The 23,925-nt window shown below is 48.2% G+C and overlaps 8 protein-coding genes across 8 annotated transcripts; 3 read left to right on the forward strand and 5 right to left on the reverse strand.

Annotated features, from left to right (window-relative positions):
* Window positions 1-2,414: 2,414 nt before the first annotated feature.
* On the reverse strand, window positions 2,415-4,216 carry ecm33 (GPI-anchored protein Ecm33). Its single transcript, XM_040834061.1, has 3 exons — window positions 3,869-4,216; window positions 2,973-3,810; window positions 2,415-2,922 (listed from the first exon to the last, which is right to left on the reverse strand). The coding sequence occupies exons 1-3, from the start codon at window positions 3,927-3,929 to the stop codon at window positions 2,625-2,627; spliced, it is 1,197 nt and encodes a 398-aa protein (XP_040694855.1). The 5' UTR covers window positions 3,930-4,216; the 3' UTR covers window positions 2,415-2,624.
* Window positions 4,217-7,446: 3,230 nt separating this feature from the next.
* On the forward strand, window positions 7,447-9,364 carry alkA (DNA-3-methyladenine glycosylase II). The gene is made up of 3 exons (XM_040832693.1): window positions 7,447-8,797; window positions 8,895-9,017; window positions 9,081-9,364. Exons 1-3 carry the CDS (start codon window positions 7,803-7,805, stop codon window positions 9,142-9,144), a joined length of 1,182 nt encoding a protein of 393 aa, XP_040694856.1. The 5' UTR covers window positions 7,447-7,802; the 3' UTR covers window positions 9,145-9,364.
* A 302-nt stretch (window positions 9,365-9,666) lies between these two features.
* Window positions 9,667-10,842, reverse strand: ASPWEDRAFT_250126 (ubiquinol--cytochrome-c reductase subunit 7). The gene is made up of 4 exons (XM_040832685.1): window positions 10,480-10,842; window positions 10,182-10,290; window positions 10,068-10,121; window positions 9,667-9,864 (listed from the first exon to the last, which is right to left on the reverse strand). The coding sequence occupies exons 1-4, from the start codon at window positions 10,593-10,595 to the stop codon at window positions 9,775-9,777; spliced, it is 369 nt and encodes a 122-aa protein (XP_040694857.1). The 5' UTR covers window positions 10,596-10,842; the 3' UTR covers window positions 9,667-9,774.
* Window positions 10,843-11,363: 521 nt separating this feature from the next.
* Window positions 11,364-12,660, forward strand: ASPWEDRAFT_102363 (putative mitochondrial carrier protein; the record flags this gene model as incomplete). Its single annotated transcript, XM_040827470.1, has 2 exons — window positions 11,364-11,835; window positions 11,900-12,660. 2 exons carry the CDS (start codon window positions 11,364-11,366, stop codon window positions 12,658-12,660), a joined length of 1,233 nt encoding a protein of 410 aa, XP_040694858.1.
* A 621-nt stretch (window positions 12,661-13,281) lies between these two features.
* Window positions 13,282-14,352, reverse strand: ASPWEDRAFT_34682 (uncharacterized protein). The gene is made up of 2 exons (XM_040834062.1): window positions 13,982-14,352; window positions 13,282-13,833 (listed from the first exon to the last, which is right to left on the reverse strand). Exons 1-2 carry the CDS (start codon window positions 14,021-14,023, stop codon window positions 13,627-13,629), a joined length of 249 nt encoding a protein of 82 aa, XP_040694859.1. The 5' UTR covers window positions 14,024-14,352; the 3' UTR covers window positions 13,282-13,626.
* Window positions 14,353-14,410: 58 nt separating this feature from the next.
* Window positions 14,411-15,265, forward strand: ASPWEDRAFT_178946 (putative iron-sulfur cofactor synthesis protein (Isu1); the record flags this gene model as incomplete). Its single annotated transcript, XM_040831779.1, has 2 exons — window positions 14,411-14,724; window positions 14,814-15,265. Exons 1-2 carry the CDS (start codon window positions 14,604-14,606, stop codon window positions 15,263-15,265), a joined length of 573 nt encoding a protein of 190 aa, XP_040694860.1. The 5' UTR covers window positions 14,411-14,603.
* Window positions 15,266-15,977: 712 nt separating this feature from the next.
* ASPWEDRAFT_47820 (ABC1 kinase family protein) lies at window positions 15,978-18,005 on the reverse strand (the record flags this gene model as incomplete). Its single annotated transcript, XM_040837015.1, has 4 exons — window positions 15,978-16,228; window positions 16,289-16,858; window positions 16,909-17,513; window positions 17,575-18,005. 4 exons carry the CDS (start codon window positions 18,003-18,005, stop codon window positions 15,978-15,980), a joined length of 1,857 nt encoding a protein of 618 aa, XP_040694861.1.
* A 373-nt stretch (window positions 18,006-18,378) lies between these two features.
* ASPWEDRAFT_34685 (uncharacterized protein) lies at window positions 18,379-23,828 on the reverse strand. The gene is made up of 11 exons (XM_040834063.1): window positions 23,632-23,828; window positions 23,182-23,515; window positions 22,981-23,115; window positions 22,888-22,917; window positions 22,763-22,827; window positions 22,270-22,702; window positions 21,407-22,219; window positions 20,462-21,355; window positions 20,204-20,408; window positions 19,701-20,151; window positions 18,379-19,641 (listed from the first exon to the last, which is right to left on the reverse strand). Exons 2-11 carry the CDS (start codon window positions 23,362-23,364, stop codon window positions 18,813-18,815), a joined length of 4,038 nt encoding a protein of 1,345 aa, XP_040694862.1. The 5' UTR covers window positions 23,365-23,515; window positions 23,632-23,828; the 3' UTR covers window positions 18,379-18,812.
* Between the last annotated feature and the right edge of the window lie 97 nt (window positions 23,829-23,925).

A 23,925-nucleotide genomic window follows, 5' to 3' on the forward strand; every position in this document is an offset into this window, starting at 1 on the left:
TCTGTGTGTATGTCTGTGTACAATAGCACATCCGTATTTGCACGCAGCGGCAGAGCGGCAGCAGCCACCATCCAGGCACGAACATAAGTAAATCCAGGATAATCAATACTTGGTGCGGATGACGAGCCGCGAGAGGTTGATGAAATTGTCCGAGTCGATTTTATCTGGGTATGTGAGTGTGTGTGTGTGTGTGTGTGTGTGTGTGTGTTTCTGTTATTCTCCGATAGAAGTTCGAGGCCCTACTGTAGGAATAGAAAAATATCAATAAACTGGCTAAACAATAAATCCAAAGATTGATTCATTGAATTCTGGGAACCTTACCTAACCACTTACCTACACCTCCGCCTACCTCTACCATGGTCTGACTGTGCGAGACTAACGACAACGAGGGAAGAAGATCATCCAGCGGGTCTTTGACAGGTGTAGAGTCTGGGAGGAAGGTACTTTGGTTAGAGAAGGAGAGAAAGTGATGAGTCTGCTGAGGTCGTCATCAAAATCCTTAGAGGAGAGTCAAAATGGCTCCGTCGAATTTAGCTAACTAGTTGGAAAGAGGAGGAGGTTGGAGGGGAGGGGAATGGCGTCAAGACGGTTGCACTTGGGAGGTTACACAGCAGGGTCAGACATACATAGCGGGGTAGGCTTACACAGTAGTCTAACAGTCCAAGACGTTGGCACTAGAGTACACAATATTTTATTATTCATGATATTCACAATAATATTATCATATTCATATTCATATTCAACAACTATAAGGATGAATAATGCAAAAGTATATGTAGAGCAAATCCTGCAATGCATAATGCAAGATACACCCATATATGTATCTGTATGCCTCCTTTATCCCCAACTCGTGCCGAACAAGAGGTGTTCATCAAGGGGTTCGTGTGGCAGCTTTCCAGGAAACCAAACCATAAGAATAACACAGTCTAATTCTACACGGAGAACCCAGGTATAGTATACATCGAAAAGATCAACCGATATCAGCAAGGGTAAGACTAGATTCAATAACCACCACCCATCCAATACTACCCCATCCGTAGAACAATAACTCCATGTGGCGCATCCCATCCAAGCTCAACCCGTGAAATCAACACGATTTCCTTGGTCGGATCCGATCTCCAAAGTTTGCCCATATCCCGGATGCTGGGAGGGTTTCCGTCTCTCCGCGATGCAAGGTTGTAGTATATATCATATTGGGACAAAACGAGTCATGATTATTATTTTTTATTTGGAAAAATCTATTTAAAAGATTATCAGAATTATTGAATAACATACGTCTATCTATCCTAACCTTGTCTTAAGCTAACTACTGACTAGGTTGTCTACATTATGTACGTATACCGAAATCCTCCTCCACCTGCAAATCCCGGCCTATCCAGACAGTAGTCCCGCTATAAACTTTGCCCTCATCCTCTCTTCCCAGCCAATCCTCCCCATCTCTCCATCTTTAGGTTCGCTTCCTAGGTTTCATCTACCTAGTATTTAGTATCCCCATATTCATAAGCAAGGTAGTCCCTGATCTAAACTAAGCTAGATAAATATACTTGTACACGTAGCCCTGCCCTCGTTTCTCTATCCATCATCTATCCACCATCTACACACATCCACATGGGATGCATATTCGCCCACCTAGGCAAGTATCGTACTTCCTACTCTGGCAATATTCTCGCTCTCCGAGAACCTAATCTCCATGGATCGGGAGACCCATCCCACAATCCCTTTGTCTGCCTCAATATTATTCTCTCTCTCTAGTATTTCGTCAACATGACTTGTCACCTTCGGAATGGCCACCTCACTTCACTTCTACATACACTCGGAGGGGCCGTCCCGTCGCGTCCTCATGGAAGATTGATCCCCCTCCCTGCGTATGTACGCACCTCATCTTGAACGTTCTATTTCTGTCCACCTGGCCATGCATGATTAGATGGCCGACCAGTCATTCTTCATTGCCACCTTTCTACGGAGTACGCCGTCCGTCTATCATTCTGTCAAATTACGTAGAAGAATTTTATGTGGATAAGACAGCTGGCAATCTGATCCATCCAACGGGTGTCATCATCATGGCAGATCCCATTCATACTATCCTCCAATCCTTGCGCTGGTTTCATCATCACCTGAAACGAAAATCGCCCTCCACGCGCCGTTTCACCCCCGCTGGTCTGGCCTTCCAACCGCCACCCCAGCGGTTAACAATCTACAATTCAGTCATGAATGGACACGAGAAAACAATAGAACAGTAAAGGTATCAAATAAACTGGAATGTCTATCGAATGCAACTAAAAAACACAAACGTTCCACCCTCTCTAGTCTTCCAACCAGAGCATGTCAGCCCTCAACCACAAGTACTCTAACATGCAGATTGAATTGCCAGAACGTCGAGTGAACTAATGCAACTAAAAAAGACAGAAAGGGGAATAATGGAAAAAAAACTCCTTTCCGATGGATTGCGGTATTTGTCTTCCGAGGACAGAATCCAAATTGCGAATTTTCCTCAAAAGACTCAAATTATTATCATAAGAACAGCAGAGTATAGTGAATAAAAACAACCATTGCTTATTAGGCGACTCTACAAAACCCTTAAATCAAAAGGGGTTGAAAAACAATTCTCAGCTAACGTTCGTCCTTTACAAAGCGTACTGGATGAGGTAGCCGAAGATAGCGGCAGCTCCCAGAACGGGGACATTGACACCGATGGCAACACCGGCGCCCTCGTCAGAGGACTTGGAGGCGCTGCCGGAAGTAGTGGTGCTGGAGCCGCTGGATCCATCTTTGGTGGTGGGGTTGGGGTCCTCAGCCTTGCATGCGTACTTGCCGTGAATAACGTTGTCGTCCTGGAGGGTCTTGAAGGTCTTGCACTCGAAGTTGCCGGTGCTCTTCATGTTGAAGCCACCCTTGACGTTCTTGAGAGCGGGCAAAGACACACTGTAACAGAGTTAGTACTATGATTTTCCATTACTCAAAGATGGACTTACTCGTCAAATGCGCCAGTGAAGTCAAGAGCACCAGTGATGACCTCGAGCTTGGGGAAGGTGATGTTGGCGAGCTTGTCGTTGCGGGCGATCTGGAAACCACCGTTGACGGTCTTGAGCTGAGACAGGGTGAGGTTGGCGAGCTTGCTGTTGTCGTTGAAGATCAAGTCACCAGTCTCGGTAAGGTTGGGGGCGATGAAAGACTTGAAGGTGTCACCCCAGAAGCCAAGCTGACCAGTAAGGTTGTGGAGAGAAGGCACGGAAACGCTGCTGACGTTGCGGAAGGTCATGTTGGTACCGCTGGAAAGGTTGGGGAGGTCGATCTCCAAGGAGAGCATGTTACCAGCGAAGTTGATGAGACCGGTGGCGTTGGTGAGGTCGTTGACGTTGACCTTCTTGAGGTTGGTGTTCTCGGTGATGTCGAACTGGCCGACGGTCTTGAGGGAGATACCGTCCAAGTCGGTCAGACCGGTGTTGGTGATCGCGACGTTACCGGCTTCCTCGACACCCTTGGAGAAGTCGAGGGTCTGCAGCTCGGGCAGAGCAGTCCACTGGATGGAGCCGACCTTGGTGAGAGAGCCGAAGGACAGCTGGGTAAGGGTGGTCAAGCTGTTCAGCTTGAAGGTGTCGCCAATGCTGGTCAAGCTGGAGGCGCTCAACGAGGACATGTTGGTGGCACCGTCGCAGGAGAGACCACCGGTAATCTGCTCAATACCGTTCAGGCTCAAGCTGCCAGTGATTTCCTTCTGGATCTCAACGTCACCCTTGAGGGTCTTGCAGCTGGAGTAGCCGTCGGCATCGCCCTGGCTGGAGATCTTGATGGTGTCACCGGAACCGCAAGCTGCGCCCTGTCAGTATTGGATCCTATCCAGCAATGCATCCATCTCGGTTGTACTCACAGGCAGCCATAGCGACCTGGCCCGCAGCCAAGGCGGGAAGAACGTACTTCATGAAGGCCATTTCGAATCGTTTAGTTCTATGAATCCAGTCAGTTCCCCTGGTCTAGTAAAAGAGCGACAGCTTTGTGGTGCGAAGCAGATCCAAGATTGCGCCCAAGAACCCCTCCGTGGCATGGACTAGTCCCCAGACTGGTTGCTCCAGCACCGTTCACAGCGTAATATTCAAGTCGAAAACCACGTACCAATAATCGAAGGGAAGATAGGATTGGCGTTGAAAGCGATGGGGAGGATTGACAGCGAGAGACCCAAAGGCGAAGGAATTGATGGGAAGATAAAGAAGTTGGATGAACGAGTGGAAGGAGAAGAAAGCTTCAACGATTGAGAAGCTGTGGCGGCCGTTCCTTCAGCGACGGGAAAGTGCGAGATGGGCAAGCACGTTGGAAGATGAAACGAGTAAAAGAAAAAAAAAAAGCGAGGGAAGAAAGAGGAAGGACTGGGTGGTGAAAAAAGGAACCGCAAGGAAAAGAAGAGGAATCGCTTTCAGGGAGGAGGAGAAAGGGGAGGCGTGGCCCGAGAGTGGGACCTGTGAGACCGGGTGGCTGCTACTACCGTAAGTTTGGTTTTGTTTTTGTGTTTTTGTGTTTTTTTTTTGTTACGGCCAGCCAGGAACCAACCAGCGCAGCCAGCAGGAATCCTGCTTTTTTGGGCCGGAAACGAGTCCGTCGCCCCTAGTTTGCTCCGTTCCGTAACACATCTCCAATCATCAGGGCGGGCGGGGGCTTCTGGTTGGTCAATGGCTAGCCCCCTTCTCCGTTCCCTGGGCCATTCATCACATTGTTTATCCTGGCTGGTTGAGCCCACGCATGCCCCTGTTTGCCAAATATTAACTGTATCAACTGTAATACATAACGATTTCCTGGTTGATAAAATCTGGAAGACCAAAGCCTGGAAGGATTATGAGTAAGGATGTCAATATCGACTGTAATGACTGTCAGCTTATTCTCTGTCGTATGATGAAATAATCGCAATAATGAGGAGGATGCAGAAAGCTTAAACAAAAAGCACACTGCTCTATTTGGTCTACTATTGAAGATCAGCAGCATCACCATCTATGAAACCTTTGTGATCCTGGTGCCCCGTATGTATTCAATGTAAGATACGTATCATATGGTACAGTCAGAGTGCGCCACTGACCACAATGCCTCTGAGTCGAGAATTATTGCAACATCGTCATAATGCCACTTTTCCTGCTGGCATCGTCCATGCGATGATGCTGTTGACCACTTCACTCCTGATCGCCCGTTCCCCTGTTTAACTAGACTATCGAATTAATTTACTGTACGATACTCTGTACAAAGATACCTAGAATGTTTAATGCATAGCGGTCGATCTGAATTTATCAGGATTCCTCGACCCGCCCTCCAGCCGCTACCACTCATTCACAGCATCAAAGTATTTGTGGCTTGACTGGGCCTGGAATTACTCGACTGCCTGCCGGCGGGATGAAGCATGCGCAATGAATGATCAGCTGCTGCTTCAACTCGTGCGGTTTCAGCAAGTATTGAGTAAACAAAGCTCCGAATGGACTTCTGCGCACAGGGATAATAATACCGCGAGTGCCATCGAGTGGCAAATATGAAATGAAATTGCGACCTGACCGTCACCTCAGATTAGGCAAACTGGATAACCATCATGTGTGGTAATTACAGCGTATGTACAGTACCATACGGCCCGAGTAAGTATTCCAACGATCGAAGCGAGACCCACCCGCCCCATCACAAGCTCCTGTAATTGCGATCTTGCATCCAGGCACAGCGACTCTTCCAGACTCTTTCTATGAGTCTGGCCAGTAGCAATTATTGTCAATGATTTGGTCGAGCTGAATAATGTGTATTCGACAGCAAGGATGTCAAGTCGAATATTCCATCAATTTATACCAGGCAGTCATATCCATATGTAGGGGTTTCGATCAGTGGTTTGGTTTTTTCATTATCACTCCACCTGACCCACCGTTATCTCCCTCAATAAGGATATGCTGCATGGGGATCTCTTCCCTATCACCTTGAACAGTGATCATTATTGATATTCGTGATATTCATGATATTCATGATTTCCCTCGTCTTCATCCGAAGTACGGGGTTGATGATTATCAATTTACGTCATGATATTCAATATCAGAGACGACATCCAACTTCTTGGTCTTCGATTCTGACAGCGACGAGGTCAGAGTTGAGAAACATGACTCAGATGGTGCTGTTCGCTTCGTTGCTGTATTTGCGGCCATGTTCCCCTCAACGCCACCATTGATACACCATGATAAGGTTGGGCATTACTGTTTTCGATACTCTGTACGACTTTATCCTCGACGGTTCTATTTTGATCAAATAAAATACGCTCTGTCTGAGATTTTTTTCCATGGCATGCCGACCCATGGAATGAACTGCAGTGCTAAATAAAGCACCACACACATTCCAACCTTCACATGACACTTACCAACTGAACTTTCAACTTATGAAGCCTTTCGTTTTCGTCCAAATGCATCCATCTTCAACCACCATCAGGTTTTCATCGACCACCATGATAATTAGATGACGAAGCGATAGGGCAGATTCTTCAAAGTGGTCGGGAGTCAACGGTCCAGATCACACGCCGTCCACCTTAGTCGCGGCATCCGGCGAGACGGTTGCCTTTTCTCCCCAGTTCTTCAGTCCACTAGGATGGATTTCTTTGTTTTCGTATTTTCTCACGATGCTTTTGGAGGTGAAAGCCACGTAGTCTAGTCCAACACATGGCGAATAGGAATCGCTCAATTAAATTAGGCTGATATAAGTCCATCAGAACTGCAACCAAGCTTTTTTGTCACGTCGATTCATCCGGCTTTGATCTGGTGACTTTCTATCTGCCAATCAAGCAGTATGAACGAGATTTGAATGGATTCCTTACTATCATCTTTAGGTAAAGACCATCTATTCGAAAAGCTTGATTCAAGTGGAGAATCAATAGCCAACAGCTTAACAAAAACTACTCATATGCAAAAAGCTACCCAGCCATGGAAACAAAGAGCTTCGCCAAGAGAAAATAAATCAATTTCAGCCACCAGCCTCACCTTGAAGACAGAAATATCGCTCATACTGTTTGAAAATACCAGTTCATTCCCCCGCAATTCCAGAACAGGCGGCATTCATGCAAATATTGTGAAGAATACATGGTATGCAGGTTGACAGTCTGGTATGCCAGCCTTGGATTGTCACCTGTCTTTGACCTGTGGCTGGTTTGGAATGGAAATGCTTCGTGCTACCCTGACGTGCGGAATAATAACATTGCTATCCAGTCTTGATGGGAAATAAATCAGAAAAGCTGGAATTGATGTGATTTGGTCTTCCAGGGATATATAAAGTCCATCGTCAATCCATGGATGCTAGATGATACTACCAACCGCCAAATACCTGGAAGTTTGTATCTATACGTATACTTGGTATTGATCAATTCAAGCTCATCGACTGATATTCATGATAATAACAATATTGCCTTACATTGCAAGTAGCGGATTCGTGGCTGTATATATCTTTGTCACGAATGACGTTGGACTTGGATATATGCACTATAGCACTAAAATCTCAGGATATCTTAAATTACAGCAAATATAGAACAAAGCAAAGCCACAATACATTACTAGATGCCCAGAGAAGCATCAGAACTTCTCATTTGATGGTAATACTAATCTGACTATGCTGATGGTAGCATCTCCAACTCGTCTCCAATGCCCAGACCGAGCGGGACACTCGGCCGCAGCTGCGAGTCACCAACAATCAACATACCTTACCTGACTACCCTACTACACGCAGAGATCTAGCCTCAAGCACCTCATAATCAAGTCACCGCTATATAATATATAATCACAAGACTATACTACACTATATCTGATTGACTTAGGATGGCCCTCAGGCGTTCCTCCCGCCTAAGCGCAATCCCCAACGGCAGCAAGGTGATGCCACTGCAACCCATCACAGGTCCCAAAAAACCCAGCAGAGCACAGCATAGCGGGGTTAGCAAGACACGAAAAGTCTATGCAAATGGAAATGCAAGAGGGAAAAAGACCACAACTCCGACTGTGGAGAAAACCGCTCCAGAGACACAGACAGCCGTTGACAACGGCAGTGGCTCTGAACGCAACCAAGATTTGAATGACATCAACCCGTTTTCCACTGACAGTGCTATTAACAGACAACTACGTGCGACACCGCCCCCTCTTGACCGACCCGTTGAACCTCACAGAACGAACGCAACCCTCCTTACACCCCATGGCTCCTCGGTGGTTGCCTACCCGCCTGGCTCGGCGGATATCTCGCCCAGCAAGACCGGCCGACCTCGCCCAACCGCCACGACAGGCACGCTCCTCGAGAAAGCCAATGCGTACTTGATTGCCGCAGATGCACGCCTGAAACCGGTTATCGAGAACAACCACTGTAAATTGTTCTCGCCCGAGGGGCTCGCGGAGGAGGTCGATCCGTTTAAAAGTCTCGTGGTCAGTATCATTGGGCAACAGGTATCGGGTGCTGCGGCCAAGTCGATCCGGGATAGATTCGTGGCATTGTTCAACAAAAGCGAGGGTGATGATGTGACTGCGAGTGTGAGTGGGACTTCGAAGACGACGGAGCGTTTCCCAACGCCAGAGGAGATATCCCAATGCGAGATTCTTACGTTGCGGACAGCCGGTCTCTCCCAGCGCAAGGCGGAATATATCCAAGGGTTGTCTCAGAAATTCGCAGACGGTGAATTGAGCGCGCGGATGCTGGTGAATGCCAGCGATGACGAGCTCGTTGAAAAGCTGATTGCCGTTCGTGGACTGGGCAAATGGTCTGTTGAGATGTTTGCCTGCTTTGCCTTGAAACGCACCGACGTTTTCTCCACGGGGGATCTGGGTGTGCAGTAAGTTGTGTACCCTGTCTACCGGCAGTTAGTGGTTCAGGATAATCTGATTTCTGAAACTTTCGTCCTACGTTTCATGGAGACTAACATGAAACAGAAGAGGTTGCGCAGCCTTCATAGGAAAAGACGTGAGCAAACTCAAAGCTAAAGGGGGCGGTAAGTTCAAGTACATGCCTGAAAAAGACATGGTGGAGCTGGCCGCGAAGTTCTCCCCATATAGGTATGTTATCCTTACGAGTCTGGGCATCTGGGCATCTAACCAAGTTTCTAACACGGACTGTAGGAGTCTCTTTATGTGGTATATGTGGCGAGTAGAAAATGTCGATGTTGCCGTACTAAACGCTTGAATGGTACTATCAGACCTGTCTGGATCCAGGTAATGTATAGCTGAGATAGCGGGCTACCTTGTATATATCGTCGACAGGCATTCGAGGGCCGGTCATATATACTCGAAAGAGATATAGATTAGAAGAGAAGCGGTGGGTAAATGACATATGATTATTGATCACCCATGTCGAAGGGTCTTGTGGAACTCCATGCTTGGGTAGATATCGGTATCGGCCTATCACAGTGCTCGGATATATGTACAGTCATCCATACGTGTGGACGACGGAGATCAAGTTGATATAATGTCCCCAAACCGCTGAATAGACAGTGCATATTCGGAAATGAATGTTCATGCGAAGTGAGTGTGCTTGGCACCTTGCCGCGGGGGTGTATAACATGGACGTATGGGACCGGTAGTCGACGCTACACGCCATATCACATACGATAAATCAAATAAACGATGACAAATGGATTTGTACAGTATCAGTACACAGTTCGAGTGAAATATCAGATAACATCCGGCGACATGCTCATCGCAGCGCAGCACAGCCGGACCCTCCTACCCTTCCTCCGCCTCTGCTTCCAGCACCGTAGAGCTAGAGATTCTATTTTCCAAGACCAACAAGTAAAGCAAACCGCAGAAAAGTAATCTACCTCTTGACAACGAGGTTGTCGAGGTCCTCACGCTCCTTGAACTCCTTCTCGACCTCGCGGATGATCGGGCTCAGGTATTCGACGTCCTAGAAAGGGTGAAACGGTCAGCGATATTGTTCATTCAACCTTGATTTGTTTTTCTCTAGCCCCCTCGAGTCCAGCCCAGACCGAAATTCGTTATAAATGGCATTTATCGAGAGTTACAAATCCGCGGCACGGGATTGGCCGAGAGCGTCCCGTGGGGACTCGAGGGTGACAATGGCATATAAAAGTTGAAAAATTGGCTCACCTCCGAAGGCTTGGTCTGCTCCTCAGCAGGGAGAAGAGTGTGAGAGATAGAGCACTGTAATTGCGAACAAAGGTTAGACCATTGCTTCTGGAGAAATGTCGCAGGGGAGCGAACCTGGAATGCTCTGCGGATACGGAAAACGCGGTCGTAGGCCTCCTTGGCGGGAAGACGCTTGAGGGCAGCCTGGACGGCGTCGTTCTCCTCGGGGATCAAGTCATCGACTCTGGTTTCAGTCAGTCAGGGCCATGTCTGTCGACGAAGGATCATATCGAAAATGTCGGGTAAGCGGAGACTGGGAAACGACAAGAGGCGAATGGATTGTTGCGACAGAACCAATTCGCCCCATAATCCTTCCCAGACTACTCGTATCCCTCGCGCTTGTCCTCAGATATCGAAGGAGGGGGATGGTTACCTCAATCCGAGTCTTCTGTAGCCGGCGGCGTCGGTGTACCAGTTGGCAATGGGCATCATCCAGCGCTTCAGCAAAGGGCGCTTGACGATGTAGTTGGCGAGCGAAGGAGCAGACATGATGACGATCCCAAAGAGAGGAGGGGGTGAGGTTCAATTGATGGCGTGGCGTGGAGAGAGGGATCACAAGGTCAGTCAAGCTGGACGACGTTGGAGATTGTGCAAAACGGAGGTCCGGTCGGGAGCCTTTCCCAAAAACATCCGATAGTTTATGCCTGAGGCTGCAGGGCACCAAGGCACCCGTTCCACCGGTTCCGTCCTCTCCACGTGATTGATCCCGTGGTCTGCCTTAGGCCGCTAGCTCGAATTGCGCTTGGAGTCGGATGGCTCTGCCGTCTTGTCTTGTTTCTCTCTCTCCACCTGCCAAAGGTACATCGACTCACCTTCTTAACTCACCAATCTTCCGTGGCGCCCCGTCACTCATCGTTTTTTCTCGGCGTTTTCAACCGACAGACCTTTCGACCTCTTTTTTTCCTATTGCTTACTGGCTGGGTATGGGGCTCATTAACCGTTGAAATTGTGTTTTGCTCCTACAGGGGAGTTGCGTGCTGGTACAGACCCCGCCCCGTCTGTGCATGAAGATAGGGCATCGGTCAATCGAGCGGTTCGGCAGTATCGGCTCATCGAAAAATTATATAACTCTAAATCGCCCCCGTCAGACGGCCACAATCACCCAAGTGCTCAAAACTGCTAGACACGCTTCCACTTTCCACCACGACCCGAAAAGGACATTCTGGGTTCCGGAGCGAGCACCGATATGCTCGGGTCCGGGAACCCTCGGTGAGATAAAGACGGACAAGATTAGCTGCTTGAGCGCTGGCTGGAAGGATGTTTTCAGAAGACCATGGCACCTCCGGAGCTGCCAGCGGCTCCCAAGAGCAGCAGGTTTCGCATCCAGAGGGCACTTCTCCCCAGGATTCTCAACAATTCCCTGACGCCTCGTCGACCTCGGATCTCGTCAGTCGCCTTGAAATATTATCTACTCGTATTCCAAATTACTATATTGCTCCTTTCTGTGGGGCTAGTGCGGGTGTAGCGTCGGGGATCGTGACATGCCCTCTCGATGTGATCAAGACCAAACTGCAGGCACAGGGTGGATTTGCACGCAGAGGGGGAAATGCGGTGGAAGCAAAAACATTGTATCGTGGTATGCTGGGAACCGGAAAGATAATATGGAAAGCGGATGGTATTCGAGGTCTTTACCAGGGACTGGGTCCTATGCTGCTGGGATATCTGCCTACATGGGCCGTCTATCTAGCGGTTTATGATCGATCCCGAGAATATTACCACGAAACCACAGGTTTGTGCTGCCCCGATATTATTGTCCAAGGCTGGTCAATTGACTGATTTCACCCGGTTTACAGATAGTTGGTGGCTTGCACGAGGTTATGCATCTATTACGGCCGGCGCATGTTCGACGATAGCGACGAATCCCATCTGGGTCATCAAAACTCGACTCATGTCACAGAGTCTCAAATCCAGCACCGAAGGGTATAGAGCCCCATGGCAGTATTCCAGTACATGGGATGCGGCCCGCAAAATGTACAAAACCGAAGGAATTCGCTCATTTTACTCCGGTCTCTCGCCGGCTTTGTTGGGACTGGCCCACGTGGCCATTCAGTTCCCGCTTTATGAATATTTGAAGATGGGCTTTACAGGGTATGGAATTGGAGAGCATCCCGATAATGGCAGCTCTCACTGGATGGGGATTCTGTGTGCCACGTTCATGAGTAAAATCTGTGCTAGCACCGTGACATATCCGCATGAAGTGCTACGAACGAGACTCCAGACCCAACAGAGAACAGCCCCTGCGCCTTCACCCGAGGAGATAACTTTCCGTGGAGGCTTGGACCATCCCCAAGGCCGTGGACGGGCGCCTGCGTCGTCGGATGGCATGCCCAACCGACCCCGATATACGGGGATTATCCGTACCTGTCAGACGATCTTGAAGGAAGAAGGATGGCGGGCATTCTACTCTGGAATCGGCACGAATCTATTCCGTGCCGTTCCCGCGGCGATGACCACGATGCTTACATATGAATACCTGCGAAAACTCATCCACACATTACAGCATGATGGAGAATTAAAACTACAGCAGATGAAGGAGGAAACCAAAGGGATCTGATTGACAGATGTTTCTTCGAGGAGAAAAGATATTATACCGGCGTCTTAAACTGTGCTACAGGGATGGAAGATGATCTCTGATCGTGACACAGGGCAAACAAAATCCGTTTTATCTGGCAGGTAATATGCTTTGAATGGTGTTTTTTTTGGGTTACAAAGCTTTTACTGCGGAATGGATTTATGCTAAAGGCATATTCCTCGGCGCTATTGCCCAGGAGATATGGGCGTCAAGGGGGGAGACATGTGAAGATACAGCTGGATTACAATGGGATTGTCACATGCCAGTGAATTTGATTTGATGCAAAAAGATTTCTGTGATTGCGAGCGTTCTTGATTATTCCGCCGGGTTGCATGTGTTGTACATACATTCATACCTTTTATATTTCCAAAGCAATATACATATGCAGTAATAATCTGCCTGAGTATGATTTAACCAATTCGAGAAATGTATCCCTGTTGTACGGTACTTTGTACGGTACTTTGTTGTACAGATTCTCGCAAAAGTACTGGATAGAGGACGGATGATGTCAGACATCATGTGACCTGGCATTCTTGCCGAGCGACTAATAAAATCCTTAATTTCTGCATTTTCTTTCCCACAAAGGCTCGAATATCCTGTCCACCGGAATTCACCAAGACATCCAGATGATATGATGAGATCGTCAGGAAAGAGAATTATGATTGCTCTTATGGTATTAACAATCTACAGCGACCGATCTTCATTTCAATAAGATGATGAATTCTTTTTAATGGTAGATCCAGTAGTACCAAGAGTGCCTGGAGATGATCATTGATACACTGAAAATTCTGATTTGACGATGAACGATATGGTTGTTGAGGTTACACATGACTGTCAGTCAGAATAAATATTAATATCACTATTGCTATTGATGCCAGTTCATCACCAAGTCATGATTATCAACGCTATCTAACACGTAGTCGTACAAAAGAAAAACACAAAAAGAAACTATTTGGGACTCCTTTTCTGTTCCTCCAATGCCTGCTGTACCCATGACGACTGCGACTGTCGATCCAGTAAAGGACCAGCACGAATATGATTATTGTTATCAGACTGAGAAGACTGGGCTTCACGACGGGCAGAACGGATAGACGAGAAGCAGTAGGAGCACAACACGATAGCCATGGTGAAGGCGGCGATGGGGGCGTTGAGCGACTATGAAGGAGTGTTAGTCAACGCGCGATATAGCGACAATATGACTGGACGAAGCATCAGATTATGGATAATCCCATCTGATAACAGCAAAGCGGGGAAAGGTGGTTGGTCTGTTTGGGAACCGCGGAAAAGTCGACGATGAACTTACGCCCGATGGCTTGCCCAGGGTTGTTTTGTGTTTGGGAGTCATCTGATAAGGAGGATCAGACCGGATGCCGTGAACAGGAAAGGAATATCTGATGAGAATATGATATAATGCCACTGATGTGATCCCACGGTTGACGCATCTCAGGAGAACGGAGAACAGTGGGACATGCTTGGTAATGCCGGCTTGGACGACTTCATATTGGGTCAGCGTCCAGCCGGGAAAAGTTCTTCGCTGGCTCTAACGTAAAACCACCCCATCCACACCTTTTAGAGAACCACCAAAGAGCGATAGAAAGAATCGCAAAGAAAAGAACGTGGAGAACACCAACAAATCAGAAATAATGATACCATCCAAACTGACATAACCGGATGCTGGCCACAAAACGTCATTAAGTCCGGTCTCCGAGGCCGGACTCGCTCGGAGGCAAGGACGCTTCCCAATGCGGTATAGTCTGGGGTGAATAATACTGGCGGGCGAGAGCCAGAATTAATCGATTCCCGTTTGCCGTCTTTCTTCAAAACGACATCACTTTTCCCATCCTTCCTCCATCATCCACCACGTTTTCTTTCTATCAAATCCAACTACACTTGTGCAGTGAAATAATCCTGACTATCACACAACAATGTTCAGACGCTTGGTATCAGTCGCCCCTCGCGCCGTTGGCACTTTGGCCACTCCTCGTATCACACCCGCCCTCTCCGGCGTTCAGACCCAGACACAATCCATCTTCCGGGCATCTGCTGGTCCCCAGAGAAGAGGATACCACGAGAAAGATATGTATTCCCTTGCTGGCTTATCTGTATCTCTCATACTGACCGTTCTGCACTGTTAGATCACTACAACAACCCTCGCAATGTTGGCTCGCTGAAGAAGGGTGATGAAGACGTTGGCACCGGTCTCGTCGGCGCTCCCGCCTGTGGCGACGTCATGAAGCTCCAGATCCGTGTCGACAAGGACAGCAACAAGATCAGCGAGGTCAAGTTCAAGACTTTCGGCTGCGGCAGCGCCATCGCCAGCTCCAGCTACCTTACCGAGTTGGTCCGAGGCATGACCCTCGAGGAGGCCGGTAAGATTCGAAACACTGAGATCGCCAAGGAGTTGTGCTTGCCGCCCGTCAAGCTGCACTGCTCTATGCTCGCTGAGGACGCCATCAAGTCTGCCATCTCCGACTACCACCTCAAGAACCCCAGAGCTGTCAAGACCGACCTCTCAGGCACTGGTGCTACCATGCCTAACGTCAAGGTTGAGATCGAGCAGACCGAGGGTGCTGCTGCCACCTTGTAAGGAAATCGAAATAAATCAAAAAAAGAAGTCCACCAAAAAAAAGAGATACCGAACCCCAAAATAAGCGACATGGGATTATATACCCACTTTTTTCATTTGATAATCTGATACGCGACTCCGTTTATTTTTTTCTCTTCTTTTTCATCGGCCTACCCCTTGATATTGGGTTGAAAGGATGCCAATGCTGGAAAAATGCTTTGGAATGGCCATGTGTGAGGTTTTTGACGGAAACAAACAAATTGAATTTGTTTGATGTACAGTTTCTTTTTATCTTCTCTTATGCCCTTTTTTCTTTTTCTTCTTTTTTCTGGCAAGGCATTTTGTGATTATACCTACGGAGTATCTATGCTGAAACTGCGAGCGAAAGGTGCCTTTGATAGTTTCGTAATGAAAACCATTGAAACTCAGATTTCTTCCTGATTATAATACATAAGTAGAATAACAGATACTTTGAACTTCTAGCTTTATCGGCTCTAATAATCTATATATAAGTATACAATTTTTGCCGACTATCCCTAGGATATATCGAAAAATATGAGAAATAACAACGCCGTCGCTGATGCACAGATATACCCCGTGCCCGTGCCCGTGCCCGTGCCCTTTTATCCAGTCATTAAACAATGAACCCAAACGAAGCCAAGTCAAGCCAAGCCAAGCCCTTCAAGCAGCAGCGGGCAAATTAATTTATACAGGAATGAAATGAATATTCATCCTACTTCAACGACCCAAACCGACTCTTCAGAGATAGCAAAGTCTCATAGATGGACAGCTTCAACTCGACGCGCAGGAAGCCAGTCCAGGCGCAGAGGAAGCGGAGGAAGTTGAGGGGACGCAGCAGGCCGCCGGATTCGTTGATGGTTTCGATTTGCTCTTCGAAGACGGTGCGGGTGGCGTAGCGGGCGAGGATGAGGAAGGTGCGGACGGGGCCTTGGCGGGTGTGGAGGTTTTCGTCGAGACTGCGGGCTGTTTGGGGTTAGCTTGACTGGGGTTTATTTGCTTGGTGGAAGGGGGACGTAGACTTACTCAGATCGTTGGTCTTGAGGATGAGGAGAATGATTCTCGGGACTCGGCCGAGAAGTTCGACAAGTTGTTGGAGCATGCCTTCGCCGAGGGCGCCGGAGATATGCTCCTTTTCATCTGCGGTGCGAGTAGAGGCAACGTTCTTGGTCAACACGGTGTAGTCTCTTCCTGTGATGGCACTGGCGAAGAGTGGGAACTGCTCGTCTGTGATGCCTGCTACTTTGCGCGCATACTCGCGCATGCGATCCACGTCGGCATCGATCACGGCCAGCCAGAGTTTGGCGTAGTTGCGGCGGAGGTCTCGGGGGATGGTGCGGTACAGGCCATGATCGTAGAGGATGATTTCGAAGTTGTGGCGACGTCCGTTGGGGTTCTTGCGGATCGCAATGTTGCCGCCGTGGGGGTCGCAGTGCAGGGGTGCATTGTCGCCAAAGATCATTTCGTTGAAGATGTGTGCCAATGTTGCAGAAACCTCGTCGCGGTCGATGTTGTTGGAGTCTAAGAATTCCAAGTCATCGGGTCGACGGCCAGAAATGAACTCCATCACGAGGATGCGCTTTTGCGCCCAATTTACTTGGTTTTGTCAGTATATGCAACGCTTGTGCCGGCAATTATGACCTTACCTCCTGGGATAACAAGCGGCACATCAGAGTGCTTCTTAAAGTATTCAGCTGCCCGGGTGGCATTCTCTGCCTCCATCCTGAAATCCAGTTCCACGGGGAGAGAATAATCCATTTCTCTTGACAGCCATTCGAGATCGTATTCCGGGAAGAACCGTTTCAGCATGGCAAAAGTGAATCGCGTCAAGGCCAAGTCCAAAGGCACCCATTCCGCCAAAGCCGGATGTTGCACCTTCACCGCAACCTTCTGACCAGTTTCCTTCAGCGTTCCGATATGGACCTGGGCAAGAGAGGCGGCTCCAATTGGTTCTGATTCAAAGTCCGAGAAAAGCTCATCGATCCGGTGACCAGTGTCGGCAACGAACATCTCTCCAATTGATTCGATCGAAGAGACGGGACATTTGTCTTGGAGTGGGATGAAGGTAGTCGTCCATTCCAACGGGAGTAGGTAACCCATGCTGCTCAGATGTTGTCCCAATTTAATAAAGATAGATCCATTCTTCTCAAGAACGCGCAGAGTCCGCTCCGCGCAACGCTTGTGGCATGCCTTGATGTTCTGGGTTTGTTCTTCCGGTGTGGCGGCTTCGATTTTGAGGGTCTTGCGGTAGCTATTATGAAAGAATCGTATAAGCAAGTACTCATAGATAGCAGCGAAAATGTCCAACTTACTCATTGATACACACAGCCAGCGTGCCAACGACCCGTCCAGTTCTCTCTGTAGCGCGGTATAGATGCTGAATATCGTCCGAGAACACCACCGCTCCAACACCTACCACACCACCAACAACTGCGTACTTGATTACCTTTCTCCGTGACCCATTCGACCCCGATTGCTTCCCTCCATTGCCGCTAGCCTCCCCTGCAGAGAATAGCGGAGAGGTTTTCGTAGAATAGTTGTTTCTTGACACGGAGGACAAGGTTTGCCGCTGGGCACACCGTCGACTGATCAATGTCGAAGCCTTTACCGAGCTAGAAGCGAACCTGCATGGCACCGAAGAAGCAATTGCTGCAGATTTCGAAAAAGGTGAATTCGAGTGTTTAATGGCCGTCGCGGGATCCAGGCCGGACGCCCGCAACGGCGTGCGGAGCACTGCTCTCATACCGAACCGAAGGGCGGCGTACTAGGAGCAACAGCGTGAGAGATCGTTTCGCCTGATAAGGAGTTCGTGCACGTCAACACCAGGCCATTGTACCCTTGCAACACAACAGTCGGACCAGGGCAGTTCCCAGATTCAAGATGCCGTCAGGAGATTTTCAGACGGACCTCGCCGCCAATCGGATTTCACTTTTCCCGATGTCGGGCCGGGAGGCACGTGATCCCGAGGTATATATCCAAGTTGATGGAATAATGGAGATGGCTAGAATGGCAAGAAGATATCGAATTAGGATGGTTGATAATAGGTCATGCCTTAGAGTTGTATGGCATAATGTACGACTAGGTGGAATGTTATTACGCTCGAAAAATAAATGTGAGGCCCTACGTCCGGCACCATACGATGAAGATATACATTTCATCAGGAATCCCATAAGTCTAAAATTGGTCTAGAAAGGAACAGTAGCATGTAGCATATCGACATCACTTGGCATATCGACAGATACAACAATGCTCCGAGAGAAGTAGGCCAAATTGACCAAATACGACAAAAAGTACAAAGAGAAAAAAGAGATAGATACAAGAGTCAGCCAGTCCGTTTTGGGTGTTTTGCCAGAATAACAAAAGAAATTCAAAGAGAGAGAAACCGAGTCCCAATGCGCCTATTTTATGCGATGCACTCGGTAAAACATTATATAGCTACCCCTTTATGTTCTTAATGTTTGAAACCAAAGAACCGACCGAAGATGGTAGCATGAACAACTGAATGAAAAGAGCATGAAAGGAATATGGACAGGACGTAAGTAATGTCAAATCACATCGCCCATTCGTCATCTGTATGGGTTCTTCGGCGCCTAGGAACCAAGGATGGCCGGCGGCCCATTGAACTAGGCGGCCTTGTGTCTTCCTCGGTCAAAAGCTCGACGTGAGACAGCCGATTAGACATGCCGCGAGACATTCTGTTTCTTGATGCGCCAGAGCTTCCATTCACTCCAGAGGGAAGACCAGAGCCGTTGCCATCTCGACTCCCAGGTCGCATTGCAAGCGAGGAGCCACTTAAAGCATTCCGTGGGTGTCGCGACGTCTCTCGCCCTTCGTAATATCCTTTAGATCCACTCGAGCGATGGATGTGTTGTGGAGTAGAGGGGGCAGACTGGTTTACCAGATAACCGGGTGGTGTGGTAGAAGTGCTTTGCCGTCTCGCGCCAGGTCTGCGCTTTCCCATACCATATGAATCGTTCATCTCACTTGACTGAATAAGCTTTCCGGCCATATCTCTGACCAAGATAGCTGGGTCATTTTCCAATTCCCTGATTGCATCCAAAAGACCGTATCTGGCGAGAAGGCTTCCTTGCTCTTCACTCGAGTCGCAAATGCTTGATATGATTCGGAGTAGGTTCAGGCGAACTGCAGCCTTAGCGTGGTGAAGCTTTTGTCCGATCCGCGTAAAGAGATCTGGCCGAGCAAGTGTCGAGGCAATTGGTGGACTTAACCTAAGAAGCTTTTGGAGCGGTTCAAGAATGTTTTCAAAAGCGTTTGCCTTGGAAAACGTCAAGCACTTAACAATGGCATCCGTAAATGATGGCTTGTCATGGCGGTTATCCAGGAGATGCTCTTCAACCTTTGCAGTCTCTTCTTGGAGCCTGTCATAAGAAAACAAAGGTAAGCCAGAATATTTTCAACTAAGAGAACCATTACTAACCAGGTGAATATAGCATCTAGAGCAGTAACCTGCCAATATGGGTCGGAAAGAAGGGAGATGTAAAAGGCGAGACCCTTGTTGCGCCACAGTTCGCGACGACCAACTTTTCCAGAGTTCGCCATGTCGCAGAGGATTGGTAGCGCGAACTCTTTCAATGGCCGCTCCGTCTTTACAATCTTCTGAAGCAGAGGCACAATGCCATTTAGCGCAGCGTCTTCCTGGCGTGTCTTGTTTAGGCGACACATGTTGTAGATTGTATTCAGAATCTGATTGGAGACTTCTCGGAAATGAGGTCGTCTTATGGTTGATCGTAGAAGATCCGTGAGTACGTCAATGGCGTTTGAGTTCTGAAGGGAATCAAGGGTTGTTGAAAGCATGGAAAGGTTCTTGATAAATTTCAACATGGTTATTTGGTGAGCAGGGGTCATGCGCTTCAGCTCTTTGAGAACTCCTTCAACAAAAGTTAGAACTAATCCAAAGCTGGGTCATGCATGGACTCTTACTATGCAGAACGGTTCGTTCAGAGACCATTTCTTTGACATGATTCTCGGCCTGTGAGAAGATGAAGAAAATGTTCGCAATACGACCCTCGACAATCTCAGCCAGATCTCCCTCCTCGTCTAATACTCGACTCAAGACGAGTGAAAGAGGATCTAACACAGAGCTGCGAGATAGAATTCTGCAAAAGTCGTTCTTCGGAGTAGAGCCCTTCTTGTTGTCAGATCCTGGCCATATACGTCGAACAAGTAGGCCAAACTAACCTGTAATTCAAAAACACTCCAAATACCATTTACTCCAATGAGAACAAGATCTCGTTCGTCCTCATAATCGTCTTCCAAAAATTCAACAAGAACATTCAAACCTCCAGCGCTGACAAACATTTGGAGTGTGAGAGTGGATGTTTGATACATCTGCTGCACAAAAGCTGCTGCTTCAAGTCGAATCTCCCGTGGATACTTCTTTGATGCAAATTCGTTGACGATGGGAATACCGCCTACGAAGCAAAGGTTTTCCTGGATTTCGTCATCGTTATAAATGATAGCGTTCACAATTCTCAACAGACAGAGGATAATGTCACGCCGGCGACATGAGTCAAGGATCTCCAAAATGGGTAGCATTCCGTGTGCACCAATAATGATATTCTTCGTCTCTGGGAGATCACAGAAAATTGTCAGCAGCTGGTCTGAAATATCCGCAAGGACCTCTTCATCCTGCGAGGTCTTCAAGGAGCTAACAAGTCCCTCGACTTGACTTCGAAGTCGAGCATATTTGTCGCGCGCAATATTGGCTTCCAAATCCATTTCGTCGAAACCTTCTTCAAGCTGGGCAAACGGGTCATCCTCATCGTCCTGATCTCCAAGCCAGGAGTTGTTCGATAATTTCGAGTTAAGCATTAATGTGCTACGATCCGAGCTACCGTCACTTTCAGGCTTCTCCAAAGCAACCTCATCGGCACCCAGGATGTCAGAGAAATCTTCGTCATTCTCATTTTCAGCGAATCTCTGAATTTCAATCGCGGAACGATGACGCTTGACTGATATCTGTTTCCTAAGCCGTGGTTGTGGTGGTCCATCGTCTTCGGTTGATAATTGATACTGAGCTGCTCCCTTCGATGGAGAGGTTTGGAGGATGAGTTCCGGCTCCTCATCAACTTCCTGAAAAATTCGTAAGCACATATTACGCCAAGAGTCACCCCAGTTACTTACCCGGAAAGCTCCAAGCTTACGGTCCAATGAATCTTCATTCGCCATGATAAGATCGGAGTAGTCCTCAACCGGGTTCTCTTTGTAGAACGAAGCTGGACGCGGCGGTTGTCTCATTGGTGGCACAGGATTCTGAGTGAGAATTGGAACATTGTGCATGGGAGATATAGAGCTTTTAGCAGGCTGATGATGTGGTAGATTTTGGAGCTGCGCACTTTCAACTGGGGGTTGTTTGAATGGAACTGGCCGAATTGTCTCCTGAAAATCTGACTCGTCAGGCTGCAAAGAGGAAGCAGTGAAAGGATCGTCAAATTCAAAGCTATCATCGGATCTTAGAATTGTCCCATCAAGAGACGCAAACGCTTTGAGTTTCTCAGAAGAAAGCATTCCTCCGAAATTGTCATGTGGCCGGAGATGCGGTAACTTCATCGCACTAGGGGATATGGCGGTAGCAAAGTCATCATCCCAATTGTCGTCCTCATTCGAATCGGCCGATCGAAATTTCTCTGTTACATTCTTAGAGATTGGTGACGGTAGAGTATCTTTCGTTGGGGTGTTCCGAGAAGGGGGCAGAGGGACTTGGTTGTTATGATCGAATTTGAAAGGTTTTCGTAAAGTGCCTGCACCGGGTGAGCGCAGAGCCTCGTTCCATTCTTGAACACTCTTTACTGCTTCTTCGTATTCAGTGGACTTTTTCGGAATGACCGAATCAGACCTGCGAGCGTTCACTATCCAGGGGTGTTTGAGAAGTTTCCTGGCCGAGACACGAAGGTTGGGGTCTTTTTGGAAACATTGCATGAGGAAATCCTTAACAGCCTGTTTTACCATTAGACATGAAAAGGCAGACAACGAGGTTTGGACCTTACCGGAGAGGCACCTTGGGGTAGAGGAGGATGATCATCGTTGACAATGCGAAATAGTGCAGGCATAGGTTGTAGGCTATGGTAGGGAGGCTTTCCTTCAAGCAATTCAATGACAGTGCAACCAAGACTCCATATATCAGATGCCGTAGTAGCACCTGAAAGCTCTATCACCTCAGGGGCCATCCAGTAAGGAGTTCCAACGACGCTTGCCTCGTTGAGACCGGTAGTGCGGCTGGCAACACCAAAGTCTGCTAGTTTCACGAGACCCTCTTTGGTGGTGAGAATATTCGCGCCTTTGATGTCCCTATGTATGACACCTTGTTCATGTAGATATAAGAGTCCATGAAGGACCTGGGACATGTACAGGCCGACCAGATTCTCCGGAAAGCGACCGAAGTTCTTTGCGATTGAATGTAATGAGCCATTTTCGCAGTATCTGAGCCTGTCAGCATCTTTCCAAAATTTTTCTTTGTCTTCTCTAATAAAGATAACATACTCGAGGATGATGTTTAAAGTTTCAACAGACTTTACGAATCCATGGTACTTGACGATGTTGGGATGCTACAATGAAGCTGGATTAGCTTTTCTGCCAGGAACTGGGGATGTAGGTCCCGATCTCACATCCAGGTTCTTTAGGAGATCAATCTCCAGCTGTAGTAAAAAAAAATTAGCGACACGGCACTTTTCCAGCCAGCCAGGGTCCAGTGATTTTACCATAATAACCCGCAACTCGCTCTTGGGAAGATCAGTCAGCTTGATCTGCTTCACAGCCACTGTCTCCCCAGTATTCCAGTTCAGCGCCCTGTAAACAGACCCAAATGCACCTCTGCCCAAGCAATCACCCAATTGCTGCGATGCGGTTGACCGTCAGTATTATATCACTGGAAGAATAACACCCGGGGGCCATATTCGTACATAATCTTTGAGCTCTGCCACATCTTTCGCCGATGATTTCACCACCTTATCCTCCCTTGTCTTATCTTCTCGCTTGGTAGGGCTGGTGTTGAGTCTCGAGAGTCGCGGTTTGGCTGATGTCCCCGACGCCCTGGACGGTGGACGGGCCGCCGCCTCACTGCCCTCGCTGGATCGAGACACCATATCCGACAAATGTATCAGTCGCTTGTTTCTCAGTCTCGGAATCGCTAAATCAGGCGGGCCGTGTCAGATCGCGCGGTTTCAGATACAGGGTGAGAAATGAGGAACGAGGCAGGAGCCAGGCGATCGATCAGGTTATTCATGTCAGCAAAACCTATTTCAAGCAAATATTGTCAGTAATATTCACATGTGAGACAGCAAACGAGGGGAGCTATGGGATAGCCATTCTCTTTGGGGAGATAGGGCATGGAGATCTGTTGAGGGACATACAGGAGGGATAATTGCTCGCACACCCATGGAGCCGCGTTGACCACACGCGTCGCTACACATCAGACACCTGCTTTCCTTCGAGGGTAGAATATCCAGGTTGTCAGCCAGATCCATGGGAAACCCACCAAAGGACAGTGGAAGAAATGACTGCCAACTGTGGTGTTTGTTGGTTCCACTCAGACAAACTGGGGGTGTTTCTGAACTTTCGCTTCTCCACAGGTCACCACCCGTTCGGGACATGACGCAGCGACCGGCTTCCTACCTATCTCCGATCTACCTTATCTAAGTCGATCG

Source organism: Aspergillus wentii, assembly GCF_001890725.1.
Source record: "Aspergillus wentii DTO 134E9 unplaced genomic scaffold ASPWEscaffold_1, whole genome shotgun sequence".
NCBI classification, from domain to species: Eukaryota; Fungi; Ascomycota; class Eurotiomycetes; order Eurotiales; family Aspergillaceae; genus Aspergillus; species Aspergillus wentii.